The sequence below is a fragment of the Patiria miniata genome, unplaced genomic scaffold, assembly GCF_015706575.1.
Source record: "Patiria miniata isolate m_02_andy unplaced genomic scaffold, ASM1570657v1 HiC_scaffold_3, whole genome shotgun sequence".
NCBI classification, from domain to species: Eukaryota; Metazoa; Echinodermata; class Asteroidea; order Valvatida; family Asterinidae; genus Patiria; species Patiria miniata.
The window spans coordinates 741139-769017 of record NW_024037069.1 but is presented as its reverse complement, the minus strand read 5'-3'; the positions used below and the strand labels follow the sequence as shown (position 1 = coordinate 769017).

Sequence of the window (27879 nt, the reverse complement as noted above, 5' to 3'; positions counted from 1 at the left end):
ATTTTGTGTATTCCCCTATGTAGTTAGGGTCCTTCGATATACAGATGTTTTGTTTGTCTCTCTTCTTTCTTTCACAAGATAAAGGACCGTATATGCAGTTCTAGAAAGTTTTTTCTACATTCTTTCGTCAACTTTCTTCCCGGCTGAGTAAAAAAAAAACATAACAGAATTGAAGAAAGGGTGGATCCAGAACACAATTTTCTTCTTTTGGGAGGGGGGGGGGGGGGGGCAAAATGTTTTGGGTCCCAAAAGTGGTTCCCAAAAAATTACGGCGAGGGGTTCGGGGCCCGCTTATAAGGACTCCAAAAGATTTTGATTCTAGATGATCTATGGTGCGATCTGGGGCAATTTCTGACCAATTTAAAAATTCTTTAAGGAAAAGACACAGTGTACGCAGGGCCTGCCTTCATTGCGACGACACTTAAAACAAAACAAAAAAATTGGATTCGGTGGGTTTTTTTTTGGGGGGGGGGCGTTGCCGCCCCCCGGATCCGCCCCGAGTTGAATTGAAGATGAACCTGTGTTTGTGTCCTTTTCTTTAGTAAGTCATATTAGTTCGGTTTGGGGCAAAAAGCTGCATTTTGTTAGTTAAAGTTAAGCGTATACTTGGAGGGAATGAATGTGATGAGTGCCAGTGATCGTGTAAAAGATCAGAAGCCAGACGCTTCTGTCAAGAAAACATTTTGAGTTGCTCCTTCAGAACTTTGATGGCCAAAGACCCAAACTTACAGACACATTACAAAGAAAACACAATAATATTATTTCAGGTGTCTTAAGCACCCATCCCAGTTAGTAATCGAAATAGGACTGAGAGTTTTGCATAGCAGAGGTTTGTCGGCTTGTCAGTCAAGCAAGACCACCAAGGAGCCAGAATTCAACCCAAACTCCATATTAGTTTTTCTCATGAATTAGACAAAAATTTAGTGTTAGTTATGATACTTATGATGTAGTGCACTGAGCTGTACCTAGTGAACTCCGTATCTAGCTTGGGACCTATACTTCAACATGTCTATATGTAAAAGAGTTGTCCTATAGCTAGCAATGGTGAACATATCTGCATTGTCATTGGTGATGTGTAAGTGTAGCTAGCTGCATTTCTACATAACATTTGATCAATTGAATTGGGAAGTGTATAATATTGCTTAAACGATTTGCATGAAGGCTCGGCTGAAGTGGGTAAATGTCATTGAAGTGAGTAAATTTCATTTTTTGTAAAAACTTTTGGATTGGAATGAAGTTGAAGCATTTATAATTGCAAGTTAATAGGCCCGTTTGTGTAGATTGTATAGGCCCGTTTGTGTAGAATTCTATTGATATGGATAATTGCACAATCTTTTAAAAGAAGATTAGTCCAATTGTATCTAGTTTGATTTTAGCTTAATTTGGTTTCCAAATTTTGAGTTGTGTCGCCACTGAGAGTGATAAAGAACAAGAAGTTTTCACTAACAGAGAGATACCAGGTGAGAGGTCTGCATACTTGGCGTGTGTAAAAAGCGCCCTCTCTTGTTCACGCACGATCCGCGTACAGTTACGTGACGTACATCATGACGGATTACGTGACCGTACCGATTTATTCACATAAAAAAAGCCGTGTTGATGATTTGCGAGGCTGAACTGAACTAGATATTACTGGTCAGAAATGCCTCGCTAACTACCTCAAAACACGGCAGTATTTGATTCTGTTCGTCGTTCTCAGTGAAGAACACGAATCAAGATTCCGAAAGACACTCCACTTGATGTGTTCGTGGAAGATCAGAGGACAAATTCAATCATTTTTGGTGAGTACTACTAGTCTACCACTGAGTTGTAACGTGATGAATATCATGACTTGCGTAAAAATCACCGTTATGGCCGGCCGATCGGCGCCGCGGCGTTCGGTATACAGACTCATGATAGTACGGCAGTCATGGCAGTAGGCGTACTACATGTAGTACTTGGCTACATGATGTACCGGTATGTTGTTCTTGGGCTCTCAGCCCAGGATTCTAGAATGCAGTATCCGGACGCCACAATTTTAAAACATCAATGAAAGTTAAAGCAAAGTTGCTGTGAAAAGTTGGCACTGCAATTTTCTTTGAGAAATATTTAAATTTTTATTGAAAAATAAAACTGTTTCACCGACATTAAGTGACTAACGTTTGACTAACTAAACATGTTTAGCCACTGGTACCTACGCCCACAGAATAAAGTACAGTTGTCATTTTTTGTTGTAAATCTAGTAGTATTATTACTACTACTAGTAATAATATTAAGGCCTTTGTTTAATATTAAATGCATTCATTCCTTAAAAAAAATCAACTCACCGTTAGGAAGTGTGGTAACAAATTTTATCAAATGTTCAGTCATTTTCCGTCTTTTTGTAACTTTCCAATCCCCAAACTTTAATCCGAAGGATCAGGCTTTGCTATTCCGCCAAATCATGCCAATATATGACAATTTATTTTTAGCAAAAAAAGCAGTTCTAAAATTATTTTGGGGAAAACTCTTGATCCTCATTAAAAAGCATGAATAATGAAAGGCAAATGTAGTTATTTACAAATAATGAAATTACAAGGATGACTGCATGCAAATCTTTTGAATAGCAAAAGTTGGACATTGTTTAAACTAAAGCTATACTATAGTCCATCATTTGTAATTAGTGCATTTTGTTCGTTTGAAGCAACAAAAGTGTTCAAAATCTAATGAAGGATACTGAACAACTCACTTGATGAAGTTTCAGCTCAGCTTCAGCTTTATATTCCGAGAAAAACAAACAGCATTCTAGGATCTCAATTTCAAATCAAATTTACTGAATCATGTTTTGAATTGTTTTGAATTGCAGCTTTACGCGATGTCGCGCACTGATCCGACGAATTAACAACCGCGCGCGCCTGTGCGTCATTCCAATGCTTGTGCGCGCTGCGCCAAATAACAAAACGAACTACTAATTTAAATTTTCCTACGGTGCTTCTTAAGACGCACCGTTGGAAATGCCTTCTTTCGTTGATTTCTTCAAAATGAGAGCTTGCCAGAAAGGATAATTTCACAGGGAGTTTAGTCCCCTTACTATCTTTCAACCAAGTATGTTTTTCAACAATAATTAAGCCCGTTACTTTTTTGGATAGCTGCAAATGATGGACTCGGGCTTTAAAGGATTAGGACTATTGTGTCTACCTATTGGAATACTTTCTTTTATTTAACCTTGCCGGTCGTTTCAGTGCACACTTCACTGGGCACATTATCATTGTCCCTCAAGTTTCCGGAAAGAGTTGCATTCAACTCAAGGTTTGGTCAGATTGAAATGGTGACCTCGCTCACTCTTACAGTACACCTTACCAGGGTGGGTCACTTTTTTTAAGGTCAAATAAAGGAAAGTAGTAGGTACCATGACTGTGTAAAAAATTGTTTGTCTAAGGACTGCGCTAGTACGCCATGGTACTATTTACATGTACATGTAGTAGAATGACCAGCAAGATTTTCTTTTTTGTTGTTAAAGGTAGGCCTATAGTCCATGATTTGTAATTTGTGCATTTTGTTCGTTTGAAGCAACAAAAGTGCTCAAAATCTAAAGAAGGGCAAAGGGTGCTGAACAACTAACCTGATGAAGTTTCAGCTCAGCTTCAGCTGTATATTTCGAGCTTAGTTCTTTCAACCAAGTATGTTTTTCAACAAAAATTACGCCAGTTACTTTTTGGATAGCTGCAAATGATGGACTCTGGCTTTAAGAGTACATATGTATATTCATATGAAAGATAATTTGTACATTTTTTTTTCGTTTGAACAAAATTGCTTGCAGTACAGGTAGGGTGCATAACAGCTAGCCTGTTGGAATACACATTTTAGCGAAAACAGAGAAAACCAATGAAGCATGTTTTGTTTTGGTCTTGTACATGTTGTAAGTGGATTCTGATACAAAAGACAGGACTACAGTTTCATCTTTTTAACTGCACTCTTTCGTGTGCAATCCCTCAATAGTCCTGAGAGTAGACGTGATTACGTCACGCTTTGTTTAAATGTGCACATTCCTATGAGAGCCAGGTGGGACGCGTGGCTCTCATAGGAAAGCGCACATGTCAACAAAGCGTGACGTCGTTAATTCTTAGGTTTATTAACACTCAGAACGTGAATATTCTCTGTCAGCCGGTTTGTGTACGGTACAAAATGTATGTGGCGTCCAGGTCCTGGTGGTTGGGTAAACCTTGCAGTATTTAACGAATATCGTCAATGATTGTTTTCTTCCAAACGACGCCATTTCAGGTGGAGATATTTCACAGGGTTTTTGGGTACTAGTCCTTAACTTCAGTTAGAGCAAGATTGTTTTCCTTGTAATTTACCCATGTTCATGTGTGCCAGTTACATGATCAAAAGATTTATGCATTATGCATTTATGTTAAAATATCCAAGGACTCCTTTATCATGGTGTCTAGCTGGTTCCTGTGTGGCACTTGTATTTCCTTGAAAATTCATGGTTGGTAATGGTTGTCCTAACGGATTTCCTCCTGGACTTTTCCTGTACAGTCAAGTGCTCGTTGCAATGATTTGCAACCTTTCTTATTTTATTGAAGCAGCATTGTTAACAAAATGGCAAGGCTGGTGAAAATGGTCCAAAAACCCCAAATTCTGTTCAATTGATTCAGAATGAATCTAGTCACTAGAAAATATCAGGCTTTCAAGTACAGTCAAACCCTGATAAGAAGAGTTGTTAATACAAGGTGCTGCTTAAAACAAGCAACATTTTAAGTCCAAAGTCTTTTAAGTTTAACAGATAAGTTTTTCTAATGTTGTCTTTTTGGTTGTTTTGTTACTCTCAGGTCGGACGAAGGGAAGTAATACTTCTCGAAACGTTACCAATAAATCTACACAGCATTACGCAATGGTCTTGTTATGGTGTCTTCCTCTTTTTCTACTAATAAATATATATATATTTGTTGTTTTCCAGAATAGCCATATTGCACCCCAAATTTCGGAGTCCTCAAAGCACCATGGCACACTTGGCCATCCTCAAGTGCCCGTTCCTGTCCCGTCTGCCTCACGGCTTTGCCAAGCGGGCCGGCACGTCCCTCTTCACCTACAGTGAGAAGTGCCCCGTCATGAACCAACTCCTGGCCCGCCACGTCTCCAAGAAACAGGCCGAGGAAGACGACAGCCAGCAGGAGAACAACAACAACAACGAGCAGGAAAAAGGTGAGGCCGTTGAACAGATTACCTCTGATTTTATCCCATCAAATATGTTTCAAGTCCACGTTGGAATTTGACACTCTGCTTGCTGAGCTGAAAATTGATTGCACTTGCTACATGTACGTGTAGCTTTTTTTGTCTGAGTACGTTTTGTGAACAATTTACATTTTAGCCTTGGCCAATTTAGATTGGAAGCAATTACTGATGTGCAGTTGGTATGCATACATGTACATGTACAAACCATAGAGCTATATTAAATTACTAGAGCGCAAACACCTCATTCTTGTGCGGGGAGACGCCTTGAAGCCGCTCTGGGTGCAGACATTTTGAATTTATGAGCGTGTTTGTAGAACACAATCAAAATAGATGGATTGAATTTTAAAAGTGTACTCCAAATGCAACACGCAAGTTGAAGATACGCAAACAACTTAAGCGCGTCATGACGGTTAAAAAAACGTCACGGCGAAAGCCTCTGCAGTGGAGCAAAATGCACACGTTGCGCTGTTTGTGTAGATCAAAATAAAATGCTCATTTGCTGATCGTGCGTTTCGGTTTTGGGCGTATCGGCTTCGATGATGCACCGGTATGGAATACAAACGCAGAAATGCAAATAGCCGTACAAAAGCCGTACAAAATTTCGAGTTTTCCATAGGTTTGTGCACAAACATGGATGCGCCCATCAGGCATTACTTTGTACATCGAGTTAGCGCTCTAGTAATTTAATGTGCTCACATGTATGACATCCATCCATTTCTAAAAATTACAGCAAAAGCAAATGTTGTATTCATATTACCTTTAATTCGCTAGTGATCGCCACTTATTTGTTATTCAATATATATTTTTTATTCTTTCAGAATTGAGCGCCACAAAAATCATTGTGGGATTGATAAAAACTCTTTAGGCCTATATCATCGGTGCATATGAAGCAACTGCGTTTTCTTTCTCTATATTTTAAAGTAACATAACATAATACACGTATGCATGTGTACATGTACTGCTTAAGAGTAAAGTTGTATAAAGTGTGTTGACCGAATCTGAATGTTGCATAAATTTCAAGGTTTAGTTATCCTCAATGTAAACAACACTTTGTACCCTGAGAACTGTCTGGAAAGAATTATACCCTTTGCATACAGATGATCAAATATGGGTTGAAGGGCAAAGCAGTGGGGTGGACGGCCTTTGAGGTTGCTAAGAGTATTCAAAAGATGTGACAATCACCTAGATTTTGTTAATTTCTGTAGACCAACAAAAATTGGGTTGGGCGTGGCAACTGTTGATGACCATGCCAAAAAAACAAAAAAAATCTGCTTCCTATAGGCTGTGCATCGGGACAGGGAACCAGATTATGGGATCGGGTACCCATACCCAACTTTACAGATTACTGAGCTTCTCAGACAATGAGAAAGATAGTTTTTGAATGTCATTTGTGGGGAATTTTCAACATGAAAACTAGGGTACATGAGAAAACAACACAGGTTTCAAGTTAATGACGCTCGTGGAAGTTGCCGTTTTCACCTGAAAGCTATCTCACTCTACACACTTGTATATTGCTGCATTGTGGTAGTATTGTTGTGCGGACCTAGTTGTAAACAATCTGAATAGCAACTTCCAACATTTGAATCAAGCTTTGTATTAAAAATAGTGGTGGTTAGTATTGGATCCTCAGAAAAAAAAACTGCCCCAAAACACCAAGGTTTTGTGGTAAGGCCGGTCTTGTGTTGAGGCAAACGTGAAAGTGAATTTTGAAGTCAGCTAGGGCCAGTACTCGCCCTGCGAATTTGAACTTTGGCAAATTTCGCAGCAAAAATTGTCAAATTTGCTTCGTATTCACGTCACTTATGAACCAGCCTTTTAGTTTAAGGTGAAGTAGAGGTTTTTATGTATGTACATTGTAATACATGCATACCGGTACATGTACAGAACATGTACATGTACATGTACATACTTGCACATGTACATGTACATATGTACACGTACATATGTAGTATGCAGTAATTTATGCACAATGCATAAATGTACAATGTAGGTCAAAACCTGTGACTTGACAAAAACGTTAGTATCTTGACAATGACATGATTCAGTGATATTTAACACAAACACGTGTACACACAAATTGCACATTGCAGTGACTACAATTTGCGACCATACATGTATCGCCCAATATCCTAATGAGGAAGTAACCTGTAAATTGGTGAGGGCAAGTACCAGGAGGAAATGCCAACACCCACAAGGGTACCAGGAACTTACATGTGAAGGAAGTGTCATTCTGCGGACATGGACATGTGTTATTTCACACCTGAGTGATTCTGGATACATATTTATGTAGATTCAGATTACATGTACACAAACAAACTTTTCTATAGGTTTTCTAGCCAGAATTTTGCCTGAGTGCCTAGATTTTCTAGAAATGGAAAAAAAGGACTTATATTACATTTTTTTTCCACAAAACTATTAAAACTACATTAGTGAGACACAATTAAAGGTGCCGGTAATGTTAGTGGTACATGTACATGTACGATGTATGCTGATAAAAAGGTATATATGTGTGGTCTGTGTGCATACATGTTGTACGTTAAAAAATATGGGGCTGTATCATAAGTCCAACGCCTCATAGGTCCGACGCCTCATAACTCCGAAATTTTGGACTTATGAGGCGTCGGACTTATGAGGCATAAATTTATTTATTCCGCCTCATAGGTCCGATGCCTCGTAAGTCCGAGGCCTCATAAGTCCAACAACGGAAAAACGAGGCGTTTAATTTGTCAGACTTACGAAGCGTCGGAGCTATGAGGCGTCGGACTTATGGGCCTTTATTTGGTTAGGGGATGCGATTCTGTTGGACCTATGAGGCGTCGGACCTATGAGGCGACCCCAAAAATGTGTACATCAATGTATTTTGCCTTTGGCTTTAGCCAGACTAACATAAATGCACGTCGTTCAATGTAAGAATCTGTTCATTTGTCATGTTCATTTGTAGTTCTTTTTATGCTACAAAATGAATCCAAATTAACATTCACACATGGGCAGAAAACCGTGCAGTAGGTATAGGCTATAATTTATTGAAAGGTTAAGAGGGCAACGCCAGTGGGGTCGATTTAGAAAATAAAAAGTTAGGCCAAAAAAAAAAAAATAGTCGGTCTCTGGTCAGCGCGCGCGTTGATTTTAACCATGCGCGTCAATCATTTTTTTTCACAATGTTCTGCGGTAGCTCCAACAGCGCCCTCTTTTGCCGCACCTCCTCAATTTTTTTACCAAAGAGCACCAAGGAATGGGAAATTGCACCAAGGCAAAATGATTGAGGGCACTAAGGCAAATTATGCAGGACACCAATGTACATGAGGACACCAAAAAGGGCAAAATAGTACCCCACCTTGTCTGTATAATCCAAGCTTGAAAAAAAAAAAAAAAGCCAAAAAAAAAAAAAAAGCCGCGTCACCGCATCAATTCCGGAGCTTTGGTCTGACCAGAGACCAAGTATTTTTTTTTTTTGCCTTACATGCACAATTGAGATTTTTCCTTGAAAATGGGCTGAAAAACAGAAAATTTTGCATGCACTGGCAAAATTTTACTTGCATAGAGCCAAAGTTGCATCTGTGCATGTACGTTGTAAAACCCCACTAAATCGACTGAATGCCATGGGAATGCATATATGTACAACAACTGCACTAGTGTTCAGAATAAGGATTCACATGCACATGTACACCGGTACATATAGATGACTGTACATGTACATATTTTGCCAAAAATCACTCAGTTCCTAGGCTCAGAGGTTTTGAATCCTGTTACTTGTGTACATTGTAAACAGAGTATCCCAAATGATTTGAAAAAAAAAATACCGGTACAGTGGTTTTCCTGACAATAATGAATGTTGACATTTCACCTTGGAGATTGTGACAGACAGACTATTGTTCTTTGTATTGTGTGGATCTTGCCAGTCATGCTATCTGTGCTTGATAGTGCCTGCCTGTGCGTGGACAAATATTGTGTAAATATCCCATGGAGATTAGACTATGGTTTGAAAGGTTAACCAGTTCCAGTGGTAAAAAGTAATTGCCTACACAACTTTGCAATATAAACAGGAATTACACAATGTATGTAAATCTATCGTCTGAAACTGTGAAAGCCAATGATATGTATGTTATATGTACATGTACCTGTACACGAAACTTCCATTTTTGCAGGGTTTGCCATGTATTGTAAAAAGAGATGGGGGGGGGGTATTCAGCAGATACACTACTTAGTGTGATGCGTTTTGGCAAAATGAGATGGAACTGGGCACAGTGGAGAACAATGCGGAGAACTACATGTATGCAAACAAAAACGAATGTTGTTGATTTATTTTCAATTTTCAGATTTATTGATATTTGTAATCTTTGATATTTGTCTCCTACACATATTTTACAGAAATAGTACTGGATTAAACATCGAGCAGGATAAAAGTTGTTTCAATGGAAAAACAATTGGCAACTTTCATTCTCACGAACACAAAACTTGAAACTTTCAAGGCCTTTTAATCAGTATTTTATTTTGTTGACCTGTCGATAAATGCGAACGTACATAATTTAACCAGCCATAACTTGTCAACGGAATGTATGATTAAAGAGCAACAAACAGACTTCATTCTCTTTCCTAATACCTGCAAACCCTCATTTGGACCCCTGCCCAGTTCTGTCTCAATTTGCCAGAACGTCTCGCATATTAAAATAATTCTTTAATTGATGAATATTTTCTTTAAATGTCTAACATTATGAATGGACAGGGTGTAGAGAGAGATTCAGCAACTAATGGTAGGCAGGATATCTGACCCCGTACATGTGAGGACAGACAACACCCTTACTATAATTTTCTTAAATTGCTGACTAGTTGCCTAGACAATACTGTATTTATAACTTCCCTGTCTACCGGTACATATTTGCAGGCAGGGGACTGGGGTTGCTCGAGTATGAAAGCGCTAAACATGATGCTTTATATGCATGATTGGTCATATGGACAAAAATTACACTGGGTGTGTTCTACATATATATACATGTAACTCTGCTTGTATTTGGGTGAAAAGTATGCTAAGGGGTCCGTGCAGCAACAAAAGAGGGCGCCCTTCTACCGGTACCTAGCAACGACGTCCCATAGGGGGACACATTCATTTTGCTGGTTGACGCACGCGCACCATTCTTTGCGTGTGATGCACGTTCACCAGGGGATTTGTACTACATGTACATGTACACGCAGTGGCCGCGCTTCGCGGCAAAATATTGCAGTCAGGCAAGATGGCGTCGTTCGGTCACCTCCAACTGTATTTTCTTTGCCAGTGAGGGGGTACTTGTGAATGGAGCGGATACCGGTACACGCATGTAGGCCTGTTGTACCGGTATGACATACGTACAACGTGTACATGTACATGTACATGTACTACCAGTACGGCTGTGTTCGGAATTTACAGTTCACAAATGTACACTATAGGCCTACATGTACCATTCGTTTTACCGGTACGTAACTCCACATTCATGTATGTTCACTGTACATGTACATTGAAATTATCAGTCATTGCATCCTATTTTAGTAAAACGATACATGTGGGCAATTCTTTGGTAACGGAATTACGGAATTGTGTCACTTTGTCAAGGTTTATTCTTTCCCAAGAAAATATGTTCAATGCTAGGCAACTAATCTAAACATGGAAAGGGAGCCAAGACCCAGTAGAATTGATTGACCGCTAAAAAAAAAAAATCCCACAAGATTACCCTTTTAGGGGCGGAGCTTAATATCGGTAACGGAATTACGGACGAAGGACAAGCATATTTGAGTTCTCGCATAAATTAATAAAACTCTCTGAAGTTTTGAAATTTTAAAATTGGACACTACCTGTTATTTGTAGAGTTCAGGGGTGTTGTTAACTACAATGCAGAACAAAGTTGAAAAAATAATCACTCTTTTCATAATTTGCATTTTAATCACGGTAACGGAATTACGCCTGGGCGGTAACGGAATTACGCCATAGGTTTACATGTAATAGGTAAATGCCATACATTAACATTGAATTCAACATAAACTCATCACAATACAAATTTTAGAAGTATGTAAAATGCCACAAGGGGAAAGCTCAGTGAAAATAAGCAGATCAAAATGTAAATGTAGGCCTAAACATGTCTGGGCTTCATTTTTTAGGTCAAAGGTCAAGGTTAAATGAAAGCAGTCTGGTGATGGCTGCATTGCCTGTTAGCAATGTATATATATTTTTTAACGAAAATCAAATTTTACTATGAACAATTATTATCCTATTTCACTAGTTTATCATGGAAAATACAATAAAACTGTACTGGTTGGCATCTCTGAGCAAGGGAAGATGTTAAGTAGAAGTACAAGTACAGTCTGGTACTCAACTTTCATATACTTGTTGTGGAATATATTTTCTCTGGGTACCAGACAACGGCTTTGGCAACATATTTAAAGGGAATGTACATCATTGGATTTTGCTGTAATTTTCAGAAATGAACTATTTGAGGGGTTAGTATACATGTAATAGATCAAATATTGTTACACTGACATGTTTGAAGTTTTCCGTTCGAAAATGCTGGAAAACCAAGAAAAACAAAACTGTTCAAGTAGTCTGGTTCCTTGACTCCACTAAAGGTAAAATGGATCAATTTATAGATGCTGGAAAAGTGGAAGCCTGTAAGGGAACCAGACTAGCTGGCCTGCACCCATTCATGAACATGTAACAAATAGGTGTAGCAAACAAAATTTGGACTGGAAAGAGTGTAAAGTTGGAGCAGTAGTTGAAAAATATTTAGGTTTTTCCAACGGTGGTCGGCCGACCACCGTTGGAAATGTATACAAAAATATCATTTTTTTTGAAAATTACTTCACACCAGGTGCCATAATTTTACAGGATGCTTTAGACTGTCATTTACCAACATCCTAGTAAGGTATTTGGTAAAAACTTGGTAGTTTTATTTTCTGATGTTTGCAAATGTTGTATATTCCCTTTAAGCATCCAAACAATTAGCATTTTTTAAATAGTTAAAAAGAAAAAGTAAAAGTAAACAATATCAATGGAACCCCTGATTATTTTTAATTGTATAATAGCAATTAAAGAGGGAAATGATTTAACAAGTAATTTAGTATTTAAAGTTATTGTCCAAGGTTTACATGCAAATCTCCTATTTAATATGTCATGTACATGTACATAATCTGGGGGAAGTGTGCATACTTTGTGCATGCGTAATTCCGTTACCGTAATTCCGTTACCGTTTCGTAATTCCGTTACCACTTGGAAAAATGCCAAGAAATTACTATTTTAAAATTTTTATTTTTCATTTATGTTTATAGTAGGGTCTTTTCTCAACATACATGATTTGTAGAAAAAAAACAAGAAAATTTGTGAAATAAGTAACTTTTGCCATTTTTTCGGTAACGGAATTACGTGTTAATTTTGACATTTTTAAATGAAGGCCTACACTATATATATATATATATTTAGATTTTTAGATTTTTTTTTAATGACCCTGAGTAATGTTAGTAACTTGTAACATCATAAAATAAATCAAATCTTTTCCCTATAATTCAGAAAGTAATACATACACAAAATTTTATTTTTTTACCAAATCTGAACGTTTTTAATCATAAAATGCAAAAATCACTGTTTTTACCAGAAATATGTATTTTTTTTTAATTTCGTTTTTTGAACTGAATTCCCCATTTAATTGAGGTCTGGAAAAAGTACAAAAAAGGTTTAATATGTAAATATTTATTTTTGACATTTTTTGCTCTCCCATGGAGAATTGCCCATGTACAATATACAGTACACGTACATGTATGCTGGTACCGGTACATCAGGCATGTACACAATCCTAATTTGTGTTTAATCTACTGATGCATGACCTTAAAAAATGGAAATGTTTTTAACACTGACTATTAGTAAGCCATTGATTAAGTACAAAACTTCAAAGAATCTTTGTGCTCTGTTGTTAAGTACCGGTACATGTATTATTTGATGGGAATAAATGTATTTGAACCCTAACCATCTCAAATCCTCCAAAATCCTTTTTGCAAATTGGAGGAATTTGCAGGATTGAGGTTACATGGCAAAAGTGCGTTGCTGACTCGGATTTCAGAGGACGCACTGTGTCAAGGTCTTGGGCCGGACCTTGTGTTGTTTATGCTCTGCCGTGCATAAATTTAGGCCTATATTATACTTGAAATCCTCCACACTGCTCCAGGATGTCACTGCCTCTGCCTCAACCTATTGACAGACATAGCCGGAGGATTTTGCAGGATTCAGGCAGTGGTCACCTCTCCTTGTTCTCCATGTTTCTCAAAAAGATGACGTGTTTAGCAAATTGGCCCTAGAATTGTACTTTATGTTGTTGTTGTCTTTGTCACAAGGAAATTATACAGGGTTCCATACTTATCATGTTTTTATTTTACTCTGTGATTTTTTTTATGCAGGCTCCATACCGCCATCTCCCGGTGCCAGCAAATGCCCGTTCCTGGCCAACATGGAGGACTCTCGGAAGCTGACTCGTATCATTGACTCAGATCTCATTGATTCCTCGGATAAGGAGACAGGTACTGTACTATGTTCTCGGTCGTAAATTGGTGATCTAGAAATGTTTCACACCTGCCGTGGGAAAACAAGTCAACTCAATATAATAGCTACATATATTTTTCATGCTTCTTAGTAAAATTCTTCAAAATCTACGGACAGAGTGATTGTTTTTTTGTTGGGGGGGGGGGGGGAAGGGGATTGAATGATAAATCATTTTACTTCAGAAAGTTGTGAAAACAACAGGCACCTCATGTTCAGATGTTAGATTAAACAGTGACTTTTGACACAGCGTCTGTTTTGGCAGGGGGTGACACTTATGCAAGCGTTACTGATGCAGATACCTGCTGCGTACAGTCGGATACAAGGCCAACAATTTCACTTGCAATCATTATAAAACATACATTTATGAAAGCGTTACTGTTGCAGATATCTGCTGCGTAGAGTATACCGATACAAGGCCAACAATTTCACTTGCAACCATTATACATGTAAAATATACATTTATGCAAGCGTTACTGATGCAGATACCTGCTGCGTACAGTATACCGATACAAGGCCAACAATTTCACTTGCAACCATTATAAAACATACGGTATGTCAATGTGTGAAAAATACTAAGCAAAACAACACAAACTATGCAGCATACATGTACCATTGATTCAGGGATGTACACAAAGTCCTCTTGCAATTTTCTGGTTTCAGGCTTAGATCAAAAATTTTGCAAATAACATAAGGCCAAAAAAAAAGTCTCTGGTTTCTGGTGTGCGCGCGCGTCGCTGTAGCCATGCACGTCGGCAAAATGAAAAAGTTTTTTTTTCAATGAAAGACGAAGTCTCAAAACCGCCAAACTCACTGGTTTGACTGGAATCCTGCTGCTGCACAATTTTAACGTGTTTTTAGATGGGGTTATGATCGAGAATAAGCCTTATGTGGCCTCTCTGGTCTCCCATAATATTTGCACTAAGTTTAGTCGGGCACCATTTGCAGTCATCAGCCGACATTTGAAGCAAAAAAAAACAGGTAAAAAAAAAAAAAAGCTGCGTCGCCGCACCACTTTTTGGGCAAGCTCCATACCAGAAACCAGAGACTTTTTTGGGGGGCCTAATGGCACCATACTTGATCTTGTATTCCTCAAATTTCTGCTTACATTCCTGTGGGTTTTATTCAGTGTGATCTTTACTGACATTCAAAGGTAAAAATCTTCGGGTAAAATTGGTTAAATCGCCACAAATATTTTTTCAATCTGTCCTGATCGTATTGCAGGCTTTGCTCAATGGTCACACAAAATACAAACAAAACCAAGATGATGAAAACATCTATTTTGGGCATCTGTTTTTTACCGTTCCTTTCTCCGTTTCTGCGCCCATGTTTGTCCTGCGTTGAAATCCTATACTCTGAGCACCGAATAATAAACCTTTTACGCTCGACCCCTTTCTATGAGAGCGAAGTCTGACGTCATTCGGGACTCGCTGTGAAATGAAAATAAAAATAGTGCCTGTGGACCAACTGATCTGTTTGGAGAATTTGGAAAAACAATAATTGAATTTGGAGGCTTGAAGTGACCTGCAGTTTTGAGTGTTAACCTTTGTAATTTGATTTCTGAGTTACCTCAGGCTGAAGAAATATTGTTAAGTGCACCTACAGTAATTCGCACTGTCTAGTGGAGACTCCTATGAGAATTCCAAAATCTGTCTTATTTATTTTTGTTCGGAGCAGTCACTTGAACGGATCAATGTATTTGTGAGAGGTGTATTTTTGCAGCCAATGTCATTTGACTTTGTGGCCATGTCATTTGACGTGTCCAACATACTGTATGTACTGAGGATGCGGCTGCGTTTAATTTTGCACACGTTTAGCGGATATTTGAAATACTGTTTAACCGTTTAGCAATTTTTACAAAGGCTGATGCCTGCTTATTATGTCCGCAGATTGGCGTGATAGTAAATCAACAATGATTGACATAATAAATGGCAGGCAATTATAGAAATTAAAATCTTAACTAATTGTACCTGTTCCCTCAAATGTAATCAAGCACCGCTGGTGCTTCTAAGGTTTTGTAAATTAAATACATGTACTTCATAGGTTTTGAAAGCATCGTTAACTCACAGGAGGATCGCGTGAATGTACATGTACATGTACATGTACATTCCTTTTTATGACTCGGGTTTCGTTTAAAACATTTTGGAACATATGTAAACTGATTTTGAAATTTTCTCGTTTGAGCGTTTATACATGTAGGTGTAGCAATCTTCTCTACACCTTGAAGCACGTTTTCTACTTGCGTACGTGCATGACCAGGTTTTGCATTGATGTTAATGGGATACAAATTGCCCTTGTGCAAATTTACTTCATTGATTCCGCAGTGTGTGTAAAGCAGTGTATGACAAAATCTAGAGTTAATAGGGCAATTCCATAAAATACACCATACGTCCGACCACACGCACAAGGTCGTTAAGACGGTGGTGTACCTTAGTTTGGTCTGTAATTGTTTTCAATTATGTTCAGTATCACATTCACTTTTCCAACAGCAGCTCATCAAAGTGTCTGACATGTACGTCAAAATTTACGGAATTGCCCAATAGCTGTTTGTTTGGATTCAGTCGGGGAAAAGATGATTGGGAAATAAGCTTTTAAATAAAAAATAAAAAAATTTGATTCGCTGATGATATACATGTACATGTAATGCTCAGATGTAATGACTAACATCCAGATTAATAGTGAACATTTTTTCTTCCTCTGCAGTTGTGAAGGCTAGCCGTGCTAAATCTGATAAAGCTTCAAACAAGGATGATGCTGACTTTATCAAAGGTGTGCATTATTTTTGATCCATGATTGTTTTTATTTCAAGGGACAAACTGTCTGGGCCATACTCTGCTCAATCCTTCAAAATCCTCCGAAACTTGAAGGATTTGCCATGTCTAATAAAACAGTTTGTGTCTGAACAGTTCTTAGTATTTACAATAAGCCTCCTACTGTATAAACAGTCACAGGCAGTCAAAAATTCCATCCACTTCCCTGCCATGCCTTTTACACAGGCTAGTCAAACAGTCAGATCGTATCTTAAGCAAGCACTCCGACTAGTCAAATTCAGTCAACAGACAAAAGACGAAAACTGGTGGCAAAGCTGTCTTATCAATCACCTACAGTCAAAGCGCATATGTGTCAAGTATAAACAGTCACAGCCAGTCAATCCTGCTCTATGTGAGCTGGGAACTCTTAACTGTTGAAAACAGTCACTTCATTAATTTTGATTGTAAGGGCAACTTGGCACAGCATGTACGTTTGCATAGGAGGGATAAACAAAACGTACAATTATAGAATTTTTTTTTCCCCTCACTACTTTCCCAACAGACAATGGAACTTTTGACTACACCAAGTTCCTCCACGACAAGGTGGCGGCCAAGAAACGAGACCACACCTACCGCATCTTCAAGAAGGTGAACCGCATGGCAGAGGCTTTCCCGTACGCTGAGGAGTACTCCCAACACGACGGAGAGGAGAGCCAGCCTATATCCATCTGGTGTAGTAATGACTACCTGGGCATGAGCAGGCATCCTAAGGTCACCCAGGCTGTCATGTGAGTTGTGGAAGGTTTTGGTTCATCTGGGGCAATGCTTCTACTTGGAGGGGGAGTCTAGAGGGGCTGCAGGGGGCGGGGCTGTAGGAGGGGTATATAGGCCTTCCCTTTTCATCAAGTGTAGTAATGGCTACCTGGGCATGAGCAGGCATCCTAAGGTCACCCAGGCTGTCATGTGAGTTGTGGAAGGTTTTGGTTCATCTGGGTCAATGGTTCTACTTGGAGGGGGAAGGGTAGAGGGGCTGTAGGGGGCGGGGGCTGTAGGAGGGGTATGTACATGCATAGGTCCCTCTTTTCATCGAGTGTACTAGTAATGACTTTAGAAGGTTGGGCAGTGTTAGGTGTGATTTTACTCGAAGGGAGTGGGAGGGGGGGGGGGGTAGAGTAGAGGGACAGAGAGGGCTGGGACGTGGGCGGGGGAGTGGTTTAGGTCCCCTATCCCCATCTGCTGTAGTAACAACTACTACGTGAGCAGGCATCCTAAGGTCACCCAGGCTGTCATGCGAGTTATGGAAGGCGCTTGGCCTTGGGGTAGTGCTAGTTGTGGTTCCACTTGGGAATGGAGGGGAAGGGTAGAGGGATAGAGAAGGATGGGAATTGGAGGATGTGTGGTTTATTCCCCAACCTCCATCTGGTGTAGTAACAGCTACATGGGAGGAGGCATTCTAAGTTTACTGAGGGGGTCATGTGAGTCTTGAGAGTTGCTTGGTCTTGCAGCAATGTTAGGTGTGATCCTACTTTACCTTACATGTAGGGGTGGGGTCAGTGGGGTTGCAAGGGGCTTTGCTCATGAACAGTACATGCATACATTGTGTACGTGGCAATTTGTGACAATTTCATGTGTGCTTCATGGGAGGGACACAGTCAATACGCATACTGGTAAAACACAACCACACGGTTTTGTCCAAACTTTTCTCAGCATTTTTTGACAGTTTCAATTTTTCCCTTGCTTCAAAATTTACACAAAAACATTAATTTTTGTTTTTTATATAGAATTTTTCAACAACGAAAAAAGGATTTTTTTTTTCTTGAATGGATTCTGTAAGATTAAGTTCTTTTGTCGGTGCCCAGTATTCTGTTATATTCGTAACAAAAGCTGTTTCCCATATTTCCTTTCCCTTTAAAAAAAAATGAAAATTATTGAAGCATCGGCCTTGCAGAGCTAGAGTTACTGATTTGAAATTCATGCATACCAGCAGTTACATGTACATTTCATCAGACTTGTTGACCTTCAGTACTCCACGTTTTTACCGCTCATAAACCAGGATTGGATTCTCCTTTCAATTATTCATTGTGGATCAATATGGCTTCCGGTGTTTGAACCACTGCAAACATTTTTTTTCAAGTACATGTGAAGATAAATCTACTTCATTGTGGAAGATAATAAATTTATAATGAATACGTGGTCATACGTGCAATATGGTGGAAAACATTAACATATGGTCATTTGAGAAACCAAAAAATCAACTTATCGGCCTTTCAATGCTGGATAAACTGCACACTTAAATGGACATATGTTTCGTGCGTATGTGTGTTATTATTGTAGATTTATCATTAAATAAAAAAGCTGCCAATATGCTTTTAAAGGAGAAACTGCAGAGATTGACATACGTTTATATTTTGAACCACACTTGGAAAGATGCCAGGGCTTAAATTTGCAGAGATACATGTATAACCCAAATTTGTTTGTTTTTATTTTCTCGCTCAAGTGAATTCACTGAAAATTTGAGACTTTGTTTGCACACCGTCAATCAATGTACAATGAGAACAAGTGCAGCCAATGTGAAATAAAGTCTGTAGTTATAAGGTTTAATTATTTTCAGAGATAACTGCGATTTAATAACGAAGACCCAATCGCTGTATTTACTATACGCTTGACTGTACCTAATATAAGTGTCCATATGGAAGAATATTGTTTACATAGATGTGCATTAACCCGGATAGCACTCATACAAATGTGAAAGAAGTTGTTTTCTCTGCAAACAGTTTTGCAAAAAGCAAGTATTTTTAGATTGCAGACATGTACAGTGTACACAGAGAGAAAAAAAGACATTTTTTGTTGGAATGAATTTAAGCATACAAAAATGTACATGTGCTATAATGTATGTATTATTGCCCTATTTGAGATTCACTGTGGCTAAAAAACACCAAACTAATTTGAAAATTCAGAGAAGTGTTATTTCAATGATTTTTTTACTCTGTGACAGTACGGATAATCAAACGGTTTTTGTGGAGTGGGTTAAAAGATTGTCTTTTTAAGATCATGCCAGTTTGTAGCTTTCTGTCTATGTGATTAAATAATGTTAGAATTGTGTCCTTGGAATCTTCTGTTCATTACGATTCCGTTCTACCCATTCAGGGAAGCCGTCAAGAAGCACGGCACCGGAGCCGGCGGGACACGTAATATATCAGGCAACTCAACCTACCACGAGCAGTTGGAAGCCTCCATAGCCAAACTACACCAGAAGGAGGCCGGTCTGCTCTTCACTTCCTGCTATGTGGCCAATGATTCAACTCTGTACACTCTAGCCAAGAGTCTTCCAGGTACCAGACTCGAGTCACTCATCCTAACAGACTGTTCTGTCAAAATCAGACTTTTCTGGGCATAAGCTCGAAAATGATATTTTTACATAATGTTAACATATGTTCTTTTTCCTTTTAATAGGTGGTTTAATTTTTGAAACCGGTCATTCCTGGGCAGAGTTATGCTATTTTGAAGTTCATTGTGTCGAAAAGTAGAAAACGGAGAAAATGGCCACGAACGTCACAAAACAGTTATTTCTTAATAACTGATATAACTTATCAAAATCATCAAAAATAGTATATGTAGAGTTCAAATTAGGGTTTCAAACTTTTATAATATATTTTAGACATGTTCAGGATACAAATATGCAAAAATTTGAAAATCGATAAAAATCACCCCCACAGCGCTTTTTGGCCCTGTCTCAATTTCAACCTCTGCCCAGAAGCGTCTGCTTTTGACAGAACAGGTCACAAATTAGAAGCCATTTGTAAAGTAGAACCGGGATCATGCTCAGTAGTACGCAAGTACTCCATACCCCTCTGTCCAGTAGGGTTACTAGCCTTGGTCAAGGCGCTAGTTGTTATTCATCCGGCCGTCGCGCGGTAAACGATATCCTCGCTAGCGCTATGCATGCAGTGCAGTAAAAATACAGCGCGAACAGCAACCTCACGCGGCCGCTATTTTTATGCAAATCAGTTGGACCCAATCTACTAATTTGCATGAAAAATGGTGGCCGCTTGAGTTCGCTGTTCGCGCTGTATTTTTACTGCACTGCATGCACAGCGCTAGCGAGGATATCGTTTACCGCGCTATGGCCGGGATGAATAACAACTAGCGCCTTGACCAAGGCTATAGGGTTACCAAAAGGCGCGTGCCTCTCGCCTCTCTAACAACTTGTGTTAGGGCTCATTCTTTAAATACTGAGCAGAATTTTAAGCCTACTGGTATGCAGGTTCCTGCAATTTTGCTGAAAGTTACTTAACTTCACTTTCGAATAAAAAATGTTAATTCTCCTCTTGATCTCAGAAGTTGACAATATTTGCTGTAAGAAATGTTTGAAAAAGTAATTCTTGATGGTCAGATTAAGAAGCCGAGCCTGAATAATATGATTTCTGTCTTTGCCTCATATAGGTTGTACCATATACTCGGACTCCGGCAACCACGCCTCCATGATCCAAGGTATACGCAACAGCGGCGTGCCCAGGTTTATATTCAGGCACAACGACGCAGCTCACCTAGAGGAGTTGCTGCAGAAATCAGATCGCTCTAAACCCAAGATAGTCGCCTTTGAGACTGTGCATTCCATGACTGGTGAGTGGAGTGTACTTTCAAAAACTTACCTACCCCCACCCCCTTACCCCCTACCCTCCCCTCTACCTACCCCCTCCCTCCCCCCACACTTTCCTACCCCCTACCCACCCACCCCCACCCTCGACTTTTCCTCATGCAGTGTTGCCAAACCTGTTTATTGACCAGCTCCAAATTCATATTAACCGTTCGTAATGTAGTCTGTATCAAAACCATGTGAGCCATTTTAGTGTCGCGACATAGTCCAAAAGTCCATGAAAAATATGGCCTCCGGCTGCTGGGTACAAATTTTATTGTCGCGAGATTCAGTCCACAAGTCAATTTAAAAAGGGTAGTGTCCAGAAATTGGGTACAAATTTGGGAGAAGGATTCCCTGATATGGCGCACTTGGCCACATTTCAGAAGTTGTTAACATTAGGTGTATTTCTGTAAAGTTGACAAATTATGATAAACATGCATCATCTGCACTCTTGTATACAATTATTTGTCTGAAAATCATTTTTTTTTTTTTTTTGGGGGGGGCAAATTTGAAGGGTTCACGTGACTGTTCTGGACCAATGAATTAACAGTGTCCAACACGTATGACTGTTCGGGGCCCATATGAAAGTGCATAAATCCAAGACGTACTATTTCCGATTTTGAATATGACTATTAAAAATTGACTTATTTTCTTCAATGATTTTCAGGTGACGTCTCACCCTTGAAGGAGCTGTGTGACGTGGCCCATCGCTATGGAGCCATCACCTTCGTGGATGAAGTCCATGCCGTGGGCTTGTATGGAGATCACGGTGCTGGGGTAGGAGAACGCGAGGGCTGCCTGGACGATATAGATATCATATCTGGAACACTGGGTGGGTTCAACATGTCGTTTTGCATTCCATATTCACATAAAGCAAAGCTGCTTGTTTACAATTTAAAACCTAGGGCCCTAATTCGTGGCTCTGCAAAAAATCCCTGCTTACTGCAGAAGAGAATTCAGCGCTTACAGTAAGCATATTTCACAGGTTAGCGAGGGATTTAAAGGATTGTGTGCTTACAGGGTAAGCACAGAATGTTGTTGCTAGTGCTTTAACCCTAACAGAACTCAACCTATCAAAGCCCAACAGCATATTTGTTGGAATCTGTCGGGATGGGTACAGTACCCCTAAACTGACAGTCTTTTACATTGGGTTGGCACACCTCCAGAATCAGTCAGACATATGTGTGTGCAGTTTCCCATATGGTGTTGGAATTTGCCAGGATGGGTATGGTTCTTAGTAAATCAAGTTAGGGTTAAGTACAGAATGGTGATCGAGCCCAGTTTTTTTATGTGTGTGTGAAAAGAAGTTTCTTCATTATTCTACACAATGGGCCAGATTGAGCCTATTCTTGGTATTACAGGTATCATCATATACATTGTTCTTCATGTATTAGTTATCCCACGAGTGCGAGTCTCCCCCAACTCCCACTTCCTAACTGTTAAGGGGGTACCTGTGCACTAAGCCTACATGTATTTATTTTCAAGTAAAGTTGAATTCTTGATCCTGATTGGGCGATCCATGGCAACAAGCCGTGCTACAAATAACCATGTAGCACAGCCACGGTCAATACGGCACTCCGCGTATTGCGCTAATCTAAGATACGCGCGCCATTCTGTACAGCAGGCACGTGTAATATGATAACCGCTGAAACTTGTCTGTACAGCATGTCCCACGTTAACTGTGCGTCAAGTGTGCTTGAAGATAAATTCGCTGGACGGGACTCTCGAAGGTATTCAAAAAGCGCCCTCTCATGGTCATGCACGGAGCCCATACTGCCTGACTCTCTTCACTGGTTCACACCCAGTTTAACTTGTAAAGTTCAGTCAGTGAGTCGGGGAGTCAGTCAGTCAGCCAGTGAGATTGGACAAGGCTGCCAATGTAATGATGGAATCCCCTGTTTTTGTTGTCGATATCAGGTAAAGCCTATGGTATGATAGGTGGCTACATCGCGGGTGACTCGGACCTGATTGACATGGTGCGTAGCTACGCTGCTGGCTTCATCTTCACTACAGCACTGCCTCCTATGATCCTTGCTGGGGCCATTGCGTCTATAGATGTAAGTTGTCTTGCTGTGTTGTCGGCGTGTCCTTTTTCGTAGTCCAACAAGTGTTGTAGTCATTGAGCCTGGATCAAAAGGCGTATAAAAGCAAATGAACCTGAGTTCTGGTTCCTTCAACTTCAATGTTGAGTTTTTTTTGTTTCATTTTTTTTCTGTTGTCTGTTTTTTTTCCTCCAGGTTCTTAGCAGCGAGGAAGGACGTACTTTACGCATTCGTCACCAGAAATCAGTCAAAGAGCTGCATCACAAACTCAAACAAGCTGGCCTGCCCGTCATTGATTGCCCTAGCCACATCATTCCCATTCATGTAGGTCAACTTCTTCTCTTCTACATGTATTTGTTTAGTTTTAAAGGGAATATACATCATTTGCTTTTGCTGTAATTTTCAGAAATGGATGGAATTGGGGGGTTGGAAATATATAGCAAATATAGTTACACTGACTTTTTGAGGTTTTGGGTTCTAAACTGCTATAAAAACCAAGAAAACGATTATTTTCCTGTAGTCTGGTTCCCTGACTCCATATAAGAAGAAACAGAGCAGTTTACATACATTAGGGAATTGTAAGGTCAGGGAACCAGTCTAGCTGGCTTGTACCCGTTCATAGGTTTGTAATCGATTGCAAACAAGTGCGATGGTCAATTGGGGCCAGTATTTGAAAAAAGCCAGTTGTTTCCACGATCGGCCGATCAGCGTTGGAAATTGATACAAAAATACCACTTTTCTTGAAAATGACAGTATACCAGGTGCCATGATTTTACAGGATGCTTTACACTGTCATTCACTAACAGTCCAGCAAGGTATTTCAAAATGATTTGGTAGTTTTATTTTTTGATGTTTGCAAATGTTGTATTTTCCCTTTAAGAAAATATGCAGTAGGGGTCCCATATTGGCCAAAACCTTTCTTTATTGTGTTGGAATAGCCATTGATCCTAACCTCCCCAAATCCTCCAAAAGCCTCTTTGCAAAATGGAGGATTTTGCAGGATTGAGGCTACATGGCAAAAAATGTGTGGCTGATTTTGTAAGATGCACTACTCAAGGTCTTAGGCCGGACCTTGTGTTGTTTATGCAGAGATGCCATTTTAACCTGTTTTAACCTGAATTCAGGGTTGTTTTTATGCCCCGCGGCGAAGCCGAAGGGGCATACTGTTTCCGCCTTGTCCTTCCGTGGGTGGGTGGGTGGGTGTGTGGGTGTGTGTGTGAGCTTGTCTTACATACGCAGTGTGGACTTCCGAACAAAAGACGTCCACATAATGTAGGTAGCACCGACGTTGTGTGGACTTACCCCACGTCCACACAGTGTTTCCCCATTTCTGGAAAACAGGTTTAGAGGCATTTTTGGGTTAGGTTTATCCGTAGCAGAATGAAGAGAAACACTAAAGGGAATCATAGAAAAAAAATTGGGTTGAAAGAGTTTTCACAGTTTGAGAAAAATGATTTTTTTCACTGGTTTTTCTTAACTACACGAAAGCAATGGAAAGTCCACACTAGTCATGTGAAACAAGTATGTGGGTGGGTGGGTGGGTGTGTGGGTGTGTGTGTCCGGACAAATCTTGTCAGCACGATAACTTGAGAAATACTTAACATATGAACTTCAAATTTGGTCTGTGTATTGTTCTTGGTAATCCTAAGAGGCCTATTGCATTTGGGGCCGAAAGGTCAAGGGTCAAGGTCACAGTGGCTGAAACAATAGAAATTTTGTCAGCGCGATAACTTGAGAAATACTTTACATATGAACTTCAAATTTGGTTTGTGGATTGTCCTTGGCAATCCTGAGAAGCCTTTTGCATTTGGGGCCGAAAGGTCAAGGGTCAAGGTCACAGTGGCTAAAACAAAAGAAATTTTGTCAGCGTGATAACTTGAGATATACTTTACATATGAACTTCAAATTTGGTTTGTGGATTGTCCTTGCAATCCTAAGAGGCCTATTGCATTTGGGGCCGAAAGGTCAAGGGTCAAGGTCACAGTGGCTGAAACAATAGAAATTTTGTCAACGCGATAACTTGAGAAATACTTTACATATGAACTTCAAATTTGGTTTGTGGATTGTCCTTGGCAATCCTAAGAGGCCTAATGCATTTGGGGCCGAAAGGTCAAGGGTCAAGGTCACAGTGGCTGAAACAATAGAAATTTTGTCAGCGTGATAACTTGAGATATACTTTACATATGAACTTCAAATTTGGTTTGTGGATTGTCCTTGGCAATCCTAAGAAGCCTATTGCATTTGGGGTCGAAAGGTCAAGGGTCAAGGTCACAGTGGCTAAAACAAAAGAAATTTTGTCAGCGCGATAACTTGAGAAATACTTTACATATGAATTTCAAATTTGGTTTGTGTATTGTTCTTGGTAATCCTAAGAAGCCTATTGCATTTGGGGCCGAAAGGTCAAGGGTCAAGGTCACAGTGGCTGAAACAATAGAAATTTTGTCAGCGCGATAACTTGAGAAATACTTTACATATGAACTTCAAATTTGGTTTGTGGATTGTCCTTGGTAATCCTAAGAAGCCTTTTGCATTTGGGGCCAAAAGGTCAAGGGTCAAGGTCACAGTGGCTAAAACAATCGAAATCTTGTATTTATTCTGAGATCATAGGGATTAGGGATTAATTCATATAAAACCTACAGAAGACACTAATGCTGTCAATGAACATTCCATGTGACCAAGGTACATGTAAGTTGATGTTAAAAGAGTGGTGTTATGTCATGGGAACAGTCACGGTTGCGGGGCATTTGTGTTTGTAAACACACCTGACTTGTTTTTAAAAGTGACTAATTAAAAGTGCTGGATTTGGTCTGAAACATCCAGAAAAAAAATTTGTAAAAGGGGGTAAGGGTAGTTTCAGGTTTTTTTAGTAGCTTTTCAGGCTTTTTATTGATATATGGGTGGCATCTCTGTTTATGTGATTTGTGATTGCTGGAGGATTTTGCAGGATTGAGGCGGTGGTCACCTGTCCAAGGACCACATTCAAGAAGTAAGAGATGGTATTGGAGGATTGAGGCTGTACGCAATTTTTACATGGAGCCAGTTTGCAGGATTGAGGTTGCATCCGAGCAAAAATGGCTCGGGAGTTAGGGTTAAACAAAGTACCATTGGTAGGTTTAATATCCATGGAAAGGGTCCATGAACCATTTTGACAATAATATTCACTGTAAAACTGTTAAGGTTTTTAAGTTCTGGAAAGCGACATTTTCCTGATAAATGAGGTCGTGGGTTCGAGTCCCACCTGAGTAGAGTAGGTTTGGGATTTTTTCTTGTAAGCCCTCAGACAGTATACAAATATTGAGTGGATCAGCGTGGAATGGGAGGAATATTGTCGCAAGGTAAAATCTTGACTTTTCCATTTCATGAGGCGAAGCCAAGTGAACTGGAAAAGTCCAGATTTTACCGAGCGATAATATTCCTTCCATTTCACAATTTAAATCCACTCAATAGGCCTATTTGTTTGATATAACTGACATATAGATCCTTGTCATTTGATATATTTGAACTTTTATTCAATACAAAATTGGTGAAATATGTATTTCTCTCTTCCAAACCACCCCTTTACGAAAATGTTTGAACCCAACGCTGTGGCACTGGCTCTTTGGATCAATACGCGCTACGCGCAACGCTGAATGCGCACACCAGCATGCATTTGCACACAAATATCGCGTCATGGAACAAGAACGATCCTAACTGTTCAATAGTTTTTCCCATTCCCCCATGGGCGGATAGTACTTTTCGAGCCCCGGCGTGAATGGCAGTAATAACGAATGACACGTGATGTGAGTTCCACCAATCAAATGACAAGGATCTGTATGTCGGTTATATAACACTTAATATACAGTGCGTATGAAATTATGTTGGTTTAGAGTAAAAACAAACAACAATAAGCAAGAGTATGACTTTACCATTGCAGGTCGGCGACTCCGAGACCAGTACCAAGGTGGCCAACCACTTGCTGGTCAAGTACGGCATGTACGTTCAGGCCATCAACCCGCCCACCGTGGCCCCCGGGGAGGAACGCCTACGCATCGCGCCCACCCCCTTCCACACCCCGGACATGATGGACCAATTCGTCAGTTCCTTGGTGGTGGCCTGGACCGAGTGTGGGCTGACCCTGGAACCAGAGATTCGCCCACTGGAACTGGAACAGCTCACCCTCGGACCAGAACAACACCTGCTGGAACCGGAGCGGCGCCAACCGGAACCGAAGCCGAGCCTGGAATGTAGGTTCTGCAAGGATTTCAGGCCGTTCGACATGCTGTCTCATCTTGAGCGCGAGTTCTTCTTGAACGGGATCATGAAGCCGGCGGTCCGGGTATCCATCGCTGAATGATGAAGGCCATCTAAGGCTGACCTTAAAAGTGCAGGCTAAGTGCAGTAAATAAACTGCCATAGACCCCAATGATAAATGGCCCACTTCAGGAATTCAGAAAAAAATACTCACAATTCTCCAAGGTGTTTGAGTCACACATCAAATGAAAGCTTACGTCATCATCTTTCAATGTCTTTAAAAAAAAAATTGGGGGGGGGGGTAATCTGATGACTTTTGGGAGAAATTTCCATTCGAAGATGATCACCCCTTAACATTGTCCAAAAGCCCATCGCCATTTTGAAAAAAGGTGCCTACACTCCATTGCAAAATAGAGCGCTGTTAGGGCTCCAATTTCATTTTACAGGGATACAAAATCAAGTTCCTGTGCACGGCCT

The 27879-nt window shown here is 39.9% G+C and overlaps 1 protein-coding gene across 3 annotated transcripts; it reads left to right on the top strand.

Annotated features, from left to right (window-relative positions):
• The first annotated feature begins 1556 nt into the window (after positions 1 to 1556).
• On the top strand, positions 1557 to 27672 carry LOC119737875 (5-aminolevulinate synthase, erythroid-specific, mitochondrial-like). 3 transcript variants are annotated; one of them, XM_038212511.1, is made up of 12 exons: positions 1557 to 1778; positions 4919 to 5163; positions 13603 to 13722; positions 16445 to 16510; positions 17054 to 17252; positions 17755 to 17781; positions 19639 to 19823; positions 20935 to 21114; positions 21798 to 21962; positions 23048 to 23187; positions 23368 to 23496; positions 27086 to 27672. In XM_038212511.1, the coding sequence occupies exons 2-12, from the start codon at positions 4962 to 4964 to the stop codon at positions 27503 to 27505; spliced, it is 1833 nt and encodes a 610-aa protein (XP_038068439.1). In that variant the 5' UTR covers positions 1557 to 1778; positions 4919 to 4961; the 3' UTR covers positions 27506 to 27672. The 3 variants fall into 3 exon arrangements, with proteins under 3 accessions (XP_038068439.1, XP_038068440.1, XP_038068438.1); XM_038212512.1 differs by lacking the exon at positions 17755 to 17781 and having other exon boundaries at positions 4924 to 5163; positions 17054 to 17279; XM_038212510.1 differs by lacking the exon at positions 17755 to 17781 and having other exon boundaries at positions 1558 to 1778; positions 17054 to 17279.
• The last annotated feature ends 207 nt before the right edge of the window (positions 27673 to 27879 follow it).

Bases quoted from the DNA above. Each gene is read 5' to 3' on its own strand.
- LOC119737875 (XM_038212512.1), top strand. From the start codon at position 4,962: ATGGCACACTTGGCCATCCTCAAGTGCCCGTTCCTGTCCCGTCTGCCT. The intron at 13,723-16,444 runs GTACTGTACTAT...CTTCCTCTGCAG, and splicing joins TTCCTCGGATAAGGAGACAG to TTGTGAAGGCTAGCCGTGCT. The intron at 17,280-19,638 runs GTGAGTTGTGGA...CTACCCATTCAG, and splicing joins AAGGTCACCCAGGCTGTCAT to GGAAGCCGTCAAGAAGCACG.